This window comes from Pempheris klunzingeri, chromosome 20 (genome assembly GCF_042242105.1).
Source record: "Pempheris klunzingeri isolate RE-2024b chromosome 20, fPemKlu1.hap1, whole genome shotgun sequence".
Taxonomy (NCBI): domain Eukaryota; kingdom Metazoa; phylum Chordata; class Actinopteri; order Acropomatiformes; family Pempheridae; genus Pempheris; species Pempheris klunzingeri.
Window position 1 is genome coordinate 11,049,620 of NC_092031.1, and position 12,019 is coordinate 11,061,638.

A 12,019-nucleotide genomic window follows, 5' to 3' on the forward strand; every position below is an offset into this window, starting at 1 on the left:
TATTTTGAACGTATCTGAATCACCTTAACCTGTCCTGTTCACCAAATGTACAAGTCAACAAAAAAAGAGCATCATTAACAAGAGGAAAGTTCTGTGTAACACTTCCTGTTCCTTTGCGGATGGGTCAGGTGTGAGCAAAAGCAAGACATCCACCATCGAGGTGACGGCAGAGATGGAGAAAGAAGTGATGACCCTGGACGATGAGGAGACGTTTGGCAACTTCTACAAATCTGTCTCGCCCTCGGCACTCCAGGACTCCACTATAGTTTTGACAGAGGAGGACCTCAGCCAGATTCAGGCTGATACACCAAAGTAGGTGTCTAATCATCAGTGCATCATGTCTTTTTTGTACTTGTGTATTTTAGTATTGTCACTATATTGTCTCTGTTTTTGTTACCTGCCTGGGGACTGCACATTTAAATTAGCATTCTGGCTAACTCCTGCGTGTTTACATCTTGTATTTTTATACTGATGTTCATTAACGTGATCTGTCCTTCAAATAAATAAGTGACAATAACAAAAACCATTTGGCACTGTAATTGAATCAAAAATTATCACTGTTTTGTGTCTTTACGTCTTTAGGCTCACCTCAGCCGTAGCAGAGCACAAGCGAGCAGTGCGACCAACCAGAAGGAATCAGGGCTCCAGGAACCCTCTGAGGGCTCTGGCTGCCCGAAACGACATCCGCCAGGTCTACACTGAACAGAGGCTTAATGTAGCGACAGTCGAGACCAAGAGGATCCAAGTGGAGAGGAGTAAGGCTGCTCAAACGTAGTTACTGCAGTGCATTAACATTAACATTATCACCCTAACAGCTTACCTACCAAGATATGAAGCATCATTGGTGATAAACTTACAAGGTTCCAACAGCCTTTAGTGGCATCTGAATGTTGTAGTGTGTTCTGCCGGTGTCTGAAAATGTAACAGTAACATAAAGGGGGAAAATAAAACTTTCTCTAGCAGAAAATTAAGTGAGAAAATTGCTGTTTCTCTAATCTCCTACCCTGGTTACAGAGACTGGGTTTCTCATTTATATGGTGATTGAAAAATCAAATCATGGCAGAAATATGACAATAACTCGGTTCCTTAAGTGTATGCACAGTAAACTCATTGCATAAAAGCAGAAGTTTTGTAGCGGGACACAAGAACTGAAGCTGTTCTGAGGTTACAAGCGGCTGCACTTAGCTACCTGACATTCATACACTGTATTTTTAGTTTAGTCTACTGCTGGCAGATTTCCTATATTCAGTTCCTCCCTAATAGTCTTACTTACATAGTCTTCACAGACTAGTTTGACCTCAGTCACCTTCTCACTGGTTACACAAGAGGAAGTGAGCACCATAGCTCTATGTATTGTCTAGTATAGCTCACATGAAAGAAGAAATTACACTACATGTCCTGTCTGTTATGATTTATTGTGTGATGGTTATGTTTATTTATTTATCTCATAATCAGAGAGATGGCAGATTGGATGAAGGAATAGCAGTGCCTACAACACAGTGTGTCAGTTCAGTTGTGTTCCTAATTTCTAACTGTCACTTTTTTTCTCCCTTGAAGTGGCAAAACACTCCAAAACAAACCTCGCTGATGTGGCCTTGGCGGGTCTTGCCAGCAAGGAGAACTTCCGCAAGGTCAGCCTGCGCAGCGTGAAATCCACCGATGTTGTGACCAACAACAGTACGCTTCCTTTCAACAAGCTCATGCTCATTCGCATCAAAGGTCAGAAACACAAGAGAATGTGCTATACGTTTGTTTTCTGTAAATATCTGTTAAATGCAGGTGTCATGTGTTGTGGTCTATCATCCATAACCATTTATAACAAAGAGCAACTGACCAGATGTATCACGTGTGTTTTTGGTGTCACTTTTATAAGAATGAGAGGACTAAGAAATCAACGAACCACTAAAAAAGAGCATTTAATCACAGGTCGAGAGTAGTTTCAGATTAAGGCTGCTGAAATTTTTTTGCGAAGAAGTAAAAACAGCTTTGTCTGTAGGTCGAAGGCACGTCCAGGTGCGCTTGGTGGAGCCCACAGCCCAGTCTCTAAACAGCGGCGACTGCTTCCTTCTCATAACGCCAAAGCACTGCTTCATGTGGAGCGGAGAGTTTGCCAATGTCATTGAGAAAGCTAAGGTAATGAACCTCTCGCACAGAATGAAAACCCTCAACACCTCAGAGCCAGTTTTGGGATTGATAAAGCACGATAAACTGACATGTGCAATATGCTTTGTGTCACCAGGCATCGGAGATGGCATCCTTTGTTCAGGCTAAGAGGGACCTCGGTTGTAAGGCCCCCCAGGTGACAGTGCTGGAGGAGGGCATCAACACTGAGAGCAGATGGGCCAAAGAGTTCTGGGGCCTGCTGGGAGGACACAGCCAATACAGAGGTTTGTACACACACACTCAGCAGAGGCTAAATCACTACATACGACAGTAAAGTTTATTAGGGTATTTTTAGTGAAAGTGAGAGACCACTGCAGCCCTTGAATTCCTGAGATCTGCTGATACTATCAGTTTCTTTAAATCAGGGCTTAAAACATTGACTGTGGCTTTTCAATTAATTAGATACATAACTTCCTTCTCATCTGTAACTATCTTGCGTTTGTTTTTTGTGTCTTTTACATGCAATTTCGTTTTACTTTTTTCTTTTACTATGTATTTGCTTGTTTTCACCTTATGATTTTATGGTCTTTTGCATGCAGTTTTTCTGTCTTATTCTCACTTTATTTTTATGCCCCTGTAAAACACTTTGAATTGCCTTCCTTGTGTCTGAATGGTGCTACATAAATAAACTTGCCTTGCCTTGTTTTGTAACCCGTTTTTCTAATATGATATAATGCTTTTTGATAGAACTTGTTTTTGAAGAATTATCTGTCTAACAACTAGACCCCACCCCACGCCACCCGAAACAAATGCTTACCTCAGTCTTTGTGTGTGTGTGTGTGTGTGTGTGTGTGTCTGTGTGTGTGTCTGTGTGTGTGTCTGTGTGTGTGTCTGTGTGTGTGTCTGTGTCTGTGTCTGTGTGTAACAGGGGCCGGGGAACCAGAGGAGGATGAGCTGTATGAGAGCGGTGTGTCAGACTCTAATGGGGTGTACAGACTCCAGGGAGACAAACTGGTGCCTCATGAAGACGCCTGGGCTGCCATCCCGAGCGTCTCCTTGCTCGACTCCAAAGAGGTAACACCACCACTAGAGAAACGACCTCATGTGTCTGGGAGGTGTGAAAAACAAATTTGATCTATTTAATACCGGGAAAGTCTGGGAGCTGCATAGAAAGTAAAAAAAAAAAAAAAAAGGATGGTGTGAAAGTTGGAGATGTTCATAGTCCAGACAGACATTTAAAAGCACGTCATTTCAGTTGTTTTGCGCGTTGCAGTAACTGCAATAACAAATCAATCTTCATCATCTCTCCTCCTTCCCCCTTCTGCCAAAACACCAGGTCTTAGTGTTTGACTTTGGCAGTGAAGTGTACATCTGGCACGGGAAGGACGTGCCCTTGGGTGACAGAAAAGTTGCTGTGAAACTGGGCAAACAGCTCTACAGCGGCAGCTATGATTACAGCAACTGCAGAATCAACCCTTTAGATGCTTCCTGCACCAGCGGGGATGTGCCGAGGTGAGTATCACACGTGAATCCTTCTACTGTTCACAGCAGGGAGCGCAGTAGTTAAAGTACACAGTGTTGTACTTTTTGGTTTTCATTTTAGCTGCTTTGATGCAGCTTTATATGATATATGTGTTAGATTATCTGTTGTGTTATTGTAGCCCCTAGTGGTTTTATCATGCCAGTGCATCTTCACAGAGGAGACTGTTTTAAATGATCTCCTTGTGCGTGCGGTTTCCAGGCAGGGGGAGGGTCGTCCGAGCTGGACTCTGTTTGGCCGGCTGTCAGAGCACAATGAGACATCCCTGTTCAGAGAGAAGTTCTTGGACTGGGCCGAGAGGAAGAAGGAGGAATTGGCTCAGGCTGAGGAAATCAAGGTAGACGAGATAACATTAGCAGTGACCCTGTGATCATGGGGGCTTTCATAAATCTGTTTTGCATGTTTGTCCCCGTTTCGGGTTCATATATAGTTAGTGTTGCAGTCTGTTGATCTGTTTTAAATGGATACTTGAAAAGTGACTAAAAATGTTCTTTGCGTGTTCAGAGCCCAGTCTCCTCCACTGAACGCTCCCCATTCGACTTGGAACTGCAGCCATATGATGCCAAGGCCCTGTTGGACAATGAGCCGGAGCCGGTGAAGACAGTCCTGGAGGGCGTAAACGTCCAGCGGGGCCACGGCATGGTGAGGGCAGATGACGGAAGACAGGCAGAGCTGGCGACAGTGGCCATAGACGCCTGGCACATCAAAGAGCACGGTGAGGAAGAACTGCCCAAAGAGAGCCTGGGCCAACTGCACGAGGGCGACGCCTACATCATCCGCTGGAAGTACTCTATCACCACACTCGGTGAGTTGTGTAGTTGGCACAGAAGTAGCCTGAAGAATGAGCAGTGTGAGATGGGAGGCTTGAATGTGGCAAAGCAATAAGACCTGGAAGAAGATTAATGGCAGAGTGCAACTGAAAATCAGGAAAGAGATAAATATAACTGTGGTTAACAGGATATGGAAGAATACAGGCTCTCGCATTACATTTTAGTGTTACAACCAAGTCCTGATTTCCTCCAGTGGGTTTACAGTGGTTCTCTGTTTCATTTTTCATCAGTGGGGAAGCGGCAGAAACCAGGGGAGCTGAGTGCCGGCGCTCCCGGAAGAGAGAGGACCGCTTGTTTTTTCTGGCAAGGTTGTCACTCCAGCATCAGTGAGAAAGGAACCTCGGCTCTAATGACAGTGGAGCTGGGCAGCCACCGGGGGTCACAAGTCAGTATCAGTTCATCACAGTCACACACAATCAGGAAATTGTCACTATAAATAGCAAAGTCCTCAATCAGAACTCATCATTAGCTAGTGTTTCTTTAACAGCGTAACAAGTGCTTTATTCATTCATCTAATCATTTAAGTGGACATGAGCACATGAATGGCTGTGTGTTCAAGTAGGATTTAATCAAAGTGTGTCTTTCTTCCAACTGTTTGTATCTGATTGTCTGTCCAGGTGTTGGTGAGTCAGGGAAAAGAGCCTCCCTGCTTCCTCCAGCTCTTCCAGGGAGGTTTGGTCGTCCACAAGGGCAGCAGAGAAGACAGCGCCGACAGCACAGGTAAGAAGAATCGTCATTGCCTGTCCTTTTAAATGTCAAATAAATTCACTGAATTATCCCGGCATTAACACTTCTAACCACGTCTGGTTCCCCTCTCCAGGTGGCTGGAGGTTGTTTGTTGTCCGTGGTGAGACGGAGGTGGAAGCCTCATTGGTGGAGGTAGATTGCCAGCGTGCCAGTCTGCGCTCTCGTGCCAGCCTGGTGCTTCTTAACTCTCAGAAAGGCCTTCTCTACTTGTGGCACGGCTGTAAAGCACAACCCAGTGCCAGGCAGGTGGCCAAAAGAGCTGCAGACAGAGTAACGCAGAGGTGAGGCAGAGGATGGAGGGATAGATAGATGTCGAACAGATGGACACATGGGTACCAACACTCGTCTGTGTTTGTACCTTCAAGGTGTCCGTCGGAGTTGGGCCTGAGCAGCACCAGCAGCGTGGAACTGGAGGAGGTGGAGGAAGGATCAGAGCCTGCAGGGTTCTTGAAGGTTCTGGGCCCGCAGGACAAGAAGGCCTACGACTGTATGCTGCAAGGTGCGTCCCCACATTCATACACAACTTCCCCAGTTGCCAGCGAGGAAGAGGGGGAAACATCATTAATAACTGCTTCTGCTCAGTGAGCCGGTGTGTGCGTGTGTGTGTGTGTGTGTGTGTGTGTGTGTGTGTTTGTGTGTGTGCGTGCTGTTTCCAGATCCAGGGAAGTACAACTACACACCCCGGCTGTTCGGGCTGAGTGCCAGCTCCGGGGTGTTTGAAGGGGAGGAGCAGCTGTATCCAGCCAGGGTGACAGAGGGAGTCATGGCGATGCCATTCCTGCAGGAGAACCTCTACTCTGCACAACAGCCAGGTAACACACACACACACACACACACACACACACACACACTTGTAGCAATGATGCATTTCAGTGAATTATGTGTTTATTATTTGTCTGACACAATAATATGAAACTAACTTTATGTCACCACATCTGATATTTTATAGTAGAATAACGTCCACTGGCTACTTGGAGTCAATACTGAAACTTATCTCTAAAATAATGTATATAACACTTTTAGTTAGATGTCAGTGACTCTGCTGTAAATTCCTCTCTCCCATTTTTAAAGCTTTGCCCCGTTGAGTCATTCATCAAAAAATAAATTGTATGTGCAGCGTTTGTTCTGTTCTTTAGTCAGTTTTCTTATCTAGGACACACTAAGAATTACAACACAAAATAATACAAAGTGATTCAGTTACACATTGCCCCCTGTTTTAAGAGTAGACGGATTGAAACGAAACAAAAGACTCACAGCTATTGATAGATATTTGTCATTGTCACTGTCTAACTACAGTAAACATTAGCTGGACCATATTATCTCTCAGTGCTACTCATTCCCATGTTATTGCCTCCTCAGCCTTGTTCTTGCTGGATAACCGCATGGAGGTGTACCTGTGGCAGGGCTGGCAGCCCGAAGACACACAGTGCACCGGCTCTGCAAAGATGCGCTGGAACAATGAGAGGAAGTGCGCCATGGAGACCGTGCTGCAGTACTGCAAAGGTCAGAGTTCACAGACAGTCGCTGTAGATAAATAGTCCGTGGGGATTCAGTTGAGCACCTCCAGTAACTGATCAGGACTGGTGCTCTCGTTTGCTATCTTTCAAAATTATCTGTGGCAGGAATTGTAATTTATTTTTAGCAGTAGATATTGAATTTGAAGCTGAACTCAACTTCTCGATGCCTGCTTGCATTATGATTTCCAGAGAAGAACCCTCGACGCCCCCCTCTGGCCTACCTGGTCCTAGCAGGCTGCGAACCTCTCACCTTCACCAACATCTTCCCATACTGGGAGAAGGACACCAGCATCACTTCAAAGGTGGGAGGGATGCTTCTTTTTCCATCGTGACGTCCCTGTTTTTACTGTACACATGTCACAGCTCTGACATGGGCCTGCTGCCCTCCATGTAGGCGACAGTGGAAAGAATCCAAATCATCTCACTCAACCAGATCTGTGCAGATAATGTGCCATCCCCCAGATATGTCTATTTAAAGCTTGCATGCAGAATCACAGTCAGTGTGAAGTAAGTGAGGAGCTGTTAGAAAAAAGAACACTATAGACTTTCCTATAAAAACGATTTGATTTGCACATAATTTAAAGTGATTTAAATCTGTTACATAATTCATAATTCTAGCTTTAACAAACAGAGGAATGGAAACTACAGCATTTTAGTTTTGCATTTGATTACTTACTGTGTGTGTGTGTGTGTGTGTGTGTGTGTGTGTGTCTGTGTGTGTGTGTGTGTCTGTGTGTGTGTCTGTGTGTGTGTCTGTGTGTGTCTGTGTGTGTCTGTGTGTCTGTGTGTGTGTGTGTGTGTGTGTAGGCCGAGAGCTCCAAGAACAAGGTGATCTTGGTGAAAGAGGCGCTGTCTAAGCTTAGTAAGCAGCAGTACTCCATCGAGGAGCTCACCAGGAAACCGCCACCAGAGGGAGTGGACCCTCTACGCCTGGAGGATTACCTGTCCGACCAGGACTTTAAGGTGGGGCACAAAACCTTCAAGCATTCATTGTTATATCAACAAATTTCAAATTTGGTCCTAGCATGCTGCCAATAGAAACCTTCACAGAAACTGAGAGACCACCGTCCCATGTAACACTTGCTGTCCTCTTACTGTAATGTTTTGCAGAAACTCCTCGAGATGAGTCGAGTTGAGTTCAACGCCCTGCCAAACTGGAAGCAAAAGAATCTGAAAAAAAGCAAGAACCTGTTTTAAAACACTCTCAAAAATCTTGTTCACAAATCTGCCTTTTTGTCTATGTTCTCAGCAGCTTTTCTTACATTTTTTTTTATCCCATGAAAAAATGTCCTCGTTTTTTAAAGGACAAAGAAAAGCAAATGTACAATTTTGTTCAAATGTTGATCTATTTTTAATAACAATGCCATTTTTTGTGTGTCACTAAAATATGTTAGCCAACCATTATGTGCAATTGTTTATCTTTTTGATGGCAATATGTTTTCCTTGTAAGGTAAAAAAAAAGATAGCTACCCTCATATTATAAATATGTAATATACTATAAATGAATGTGTTTTTATGTTTACTCCAGACTGTGTCCATTTTGGTGTGAGATTGTGTTTTGTATGAAAACTGCCTGTGGTTTTGAAATTGAGGAATTATTCATCGATTTCATGGATAAAGCCAGCTCGGTGTAATGGGATTAAATTGTTGAGCAAAAATGTCTCCACTCAGAGGAAGACAAAGAAAAGAAACAAAACAAATGAAAGTTCAGAGAACAGATCCCTGTAATCTGTGGTCGTGTGAAAGAAGCGCGGTGGTCTTAAAACCAGGATTGTATTCTGGACGTCTGACTCGTCTCGGGTCTTTTTATGTTGTTGTGCACAGAGGTCGGTGTGACAAAGCAAACTCCTTAAAGTTTAGACGTTAACTCCGAATTTACAGCTGTTACATTTACACAGACCTGTAACATAGTTTCATCTTTGGTACTGAATACTTCCTGGTTCTCATAAATAACAGTTCCAGTGATGGTTGTTTGGGACCAAATTCAATCTGTTTGTCTTTTTATAAATGTTTTTTTATGAGTGTGTGTGTGTGTGCGTGCGCGCAACTAAAAGTATTAAGTTTGTGTGTGTGAGGGTTTGTGAGACAGCGAGAGAGTTACTGTGCTGTATAAATTGCCTTCATAGCTGTAGCTGACAACCACAAATGTATTCTAAAAGTTGTCCTCCTCGCAGTGGGATGTTCTGTGTAAAACATACTGTCATTACAACTGCCTGTGATATCTGAATTAGTCCATTCTGTATGTTCACTAAACTTTTGCCTAACAATCGTGTACTAATTTGTTGCAATATGAAGCTTCTTGTGATGCATATGATCTGTGTTACGTGTGGAGACATCCTTCAGGCCAGCTTTTATTTCATGGCACATAAAAGGAGACATTGGTGGTGGGGAAATGAAATTAAGTTCCCTTTTTAAATAAAGTGTTTTTAAAAATGTTTGGTTCTGATTTTATCTTTAGCAGCATGAGTGGACAGTGTCCTAATATTGCTATGGATCTTTCTGGCTCAGACATACAGGTATGAATAATTAAATTAACCTCAGTTTACGCACGACAATCGAATGGAGCCATTGTAGGTGTCATTAGTGACACGTGTGTGTTTTTTCTGTGGAAAACCCCATTTATGATCAATACTCCAGGTTGTAGTTGCTGCAGTACAGTTCTTTAACAGCGTAATAAGTGCTTCATTCATCTTCATTCATTCATCTAACCATTTATTAAGTGGACATGAGCACATGAATGGCTGTGTGTTCAAGTAGGATTTAATCAAAGTGTGTCTTTCTTCCAACTGTTTGTATCTGATTGTCTGTCCAGGTGTTGGTGAGTCAGGGAAAAGAGCCTCCCTGCTTCCTCCAGCTCTTCCAGGGAGGTTTGGTCGTCCACAAGGGCAGCAGAGAAGACAGCGCCGACAGCACAGGTAAGAAGAATCGTCATTGCCTGTCCTTTTAAATGTCAAATAAATACACTGAATTATCCCGGCATTAACACTTCTAACCACGTCTGGTTCCCCTCTCCAGGTGGCTGGAGGTTGTTTGTTGTCCGTGGTGAGACGGAGGTGGAAGCCTCATTGGTGGAGGTAGATTGCCAGCGGGCCAGTCTGCGCTCTCGTGCCAGCCTGGTGCTTCTTAACTCTCAGAAACTCTCTCTCGAACAGATGGACACATGGCTACCAACACTTTTCTGTGTTTGTACCTTCAAGGTGTACAAACACAACATAGGGCTTCTTTGGAATGACTGCACAAATTCATTTATTGTATTGGTGTGCGTATTTGTTTCCATGTTTTGGTTATTTTTAAGGAAGACTTTTTGCCGCACATACTGAGATCAAGTCCAGACTCCATAATGGATACAAACACTCTTACAGCATGTGGACATAATGACAGTTAAACATCCTGTAGGAGATTCAGAGAAGGTAATTGGTGTGGTACATGAAAATCCTCTTACAGTCAAACACAGAATTACAGAGGCTTCTTTTTCATGGCCGACATTTGTAAATGTCACGGCAGGAAGAAGCACAGGTGGAACTAATAACATTAACGATGGCTCCATTTAATTCAGCGGTCTGGGAGAGCTCTGCCAGCGAGCGAGCCGGCAGCGTAGCAGAGCCACGGAACGGGTCCATCTAAATTGAATACAGCCAGTATTCATGTTATTAACATTTGTGAAGAAAAAAGGGTCTGTTGTTGTTGTTGTCGCTGTTGTTTTGTTTTGATGGATTCTTTAAAAGTGAATCTAAAGGACTTCAAGGACCAGATCTGATAAGACTTAACACAACACGGGTAACATTCAGGAGCTTTGTGGCTCACTCTCACTTTTGTCATTACCAGGCTTTAAAATAAGGCTGCAATATTTTTTGGCCACTTGGGGGCAGCAAAAACAACGTGAATATAATTTTAGTGGCAATTTGTTTATCAAACATCTGTCTGCTCTGCTTTGTTAATTCCCCCCCACCACCACCTCCCGATGGAAATATCTCGAACTTTAGCAGCTAGCTAGGCTAACAACCTTTAACAACCTCATCTGTGTAGGATTCTGGAGCTCTTTTAGTTAATAACAGCTGGGAAAAACGCTACGAAAGCGATGTAAAACAACAGTAGTGGGTTGTGTGTTAAAAGATGCTGAAACACCTTTCTGGTGGTTTGTCACCAGGAGCAACTTACGCCATCTACAAACACTCATGTGAGCCGTTGATAGTATAATAGTGGTGATTATTGCTGCTTTTTTCTATTATCTTTGAAATGATTAGTTTACAAACCTGAGAGTGTAAATGCTGTTTCAAAGCCCCAAAGCAGCCAGGTATCAAACTCTGTGATTTATTTTATTACTATTATTATTATTATTATTATTATTATTATTTATTTGTTGCCCTAAAAGTAGTCAGATTCATGTAAAGTAAGTCTATAAAATATTCACAGTAGAATAACTCTTAAACCTTAAACAAATTCCCAGGGAATAAATATACAAAAGACATGACCTCAGTGTCCTTAATAGCTACAGCTGATCCCTGATGGTGCCACTGTGTGGTGACATTAGAAAAATCTTATTTCTGCTTTTTTCTTAGGACCTCCTGAAGCCTTTTCTAAATCAAAGTTCTACTTGACAAGCTAATGGATTCAGTATCAGGTCGGAGTGACAGTCATGTTAATGTTTAACCACCAGGGGGTGTTGTCTGTCCATTCTGTGGAGCTTCTTTTTTTTTTTTTTAGGCCATACCTGATCAATAAGTGATGAGTAGAAAATGAAACATTTAAAACAAAACTAAAAGCGCTCCTACACATTGTTCTTGTTCTGTCTTGGAAATCTTTTGTACAAAAACATTCATGAATACCCGTTCATGTTCTGCCTGAGTCATGCATTGCAGTAGCTGTTTTAAGCAGCACTTGCTCGGCTGGGATGCAGCACATCTGTGCATCACACACCCAGGGTCACTGACATACGGTAAACACACAGAGATAGACGGGTATCACGTAAAGGACACACTTATTAAAGCACAAAGTACCCCTGCGGCTCTTCCCTATACATCCTCCTGTCACGTTGATGCCTGCAAACATACAGCAGCAGCGTTATTTCCACAACAGATGGCAGGAGGCAGCTTCCTCCAACAGCAAATGTGCGGCCGGTTTGTTTATTTATTATCAACCCTGTTCTGCGAGCATTAATCACCTGCATCGCTCTGCCTCCTGGCTCAGGTGCCACAGCAGGAACACAATGCGGCTGACACACAGGCGAACAATGAAGCTGCTAATACAAGATTAGCTTGAGTGATACCACACTGGATATGACA

At 43.3% G+C, this 12,019-nt stretch overlaps 1 protein-coding gene across 2 annotated transcripts in view; it reads left to right on the plus strand.

Moving 5' to 3' along the window:
- svild (supervillin d) overlaps positions 1-9,172 on the plus strand; it is a 43,252-nt gene extending 34,080 nt beyond the window's left edge. For both annotated transcript variants that reach the window (XM_070851578.1, XM_070851579.1), the window contains 18 exons: positions 129-312; positions 583-755; positions 1,558-1,719; positions 1,997-2,133; positions 2,240-2,387; positions 3,032-3,177; positions 3,440-3,615; positions 3,845-3,980; positions 4,148-4,448; positions 4,704-4,858; positions 5,091-5,193; positions 5,294-5,501; positions 5,586-5,719; positions 5,877-6,032; positions 6,580-6,723; positions 6,927-7,039; positions 7,545-7,700; positions 7,848-9,172. In XM_070851578.1, the coding sequence (XP_070707679.1) occupies positions 129-312; positions 583-755; positions 1,558-1,719; positions 1,997-2,133; positions 2,240-2,387; positions 3,032-3,177; positions 3,440-3,615; positions 3,845-3,980; positions 4,148-4,448; positions 4,704-4,858; positions 5,091-5,193; positions 5,294-5,501; positions 5,586-5,719; positions 5,877-6,032; positions 6,580-6,723; positions 6,927-7,039; positions 7,545-7,700; positions 7,848-7,934 (2,819 nt within the window). In that variant the 3' untranslated portion in view covers positions 7,935-9,172. The remainder of the gene's footprint in view (positions 1-128; positions 313-582; positions 756-1,557; positions 1,720-1,996; positions 2,134-2,239; positions 2,388-3,031; positions 3,178-3,439; positions 3,616-3,844; positions 3,981-4,147; positions 4,449-4,703; positions 4,859-5,090; positions 5,194-5,293; positions 5,502-5,585; positions 5,720-5,876; positions 6,033-6,579; positions 6,724-6,926; positions 7,040-7,544; positions 7,701-7,847) is intronic.
- Positions 9,173-12,019: the final 2,847 nt, after the last annotated feature.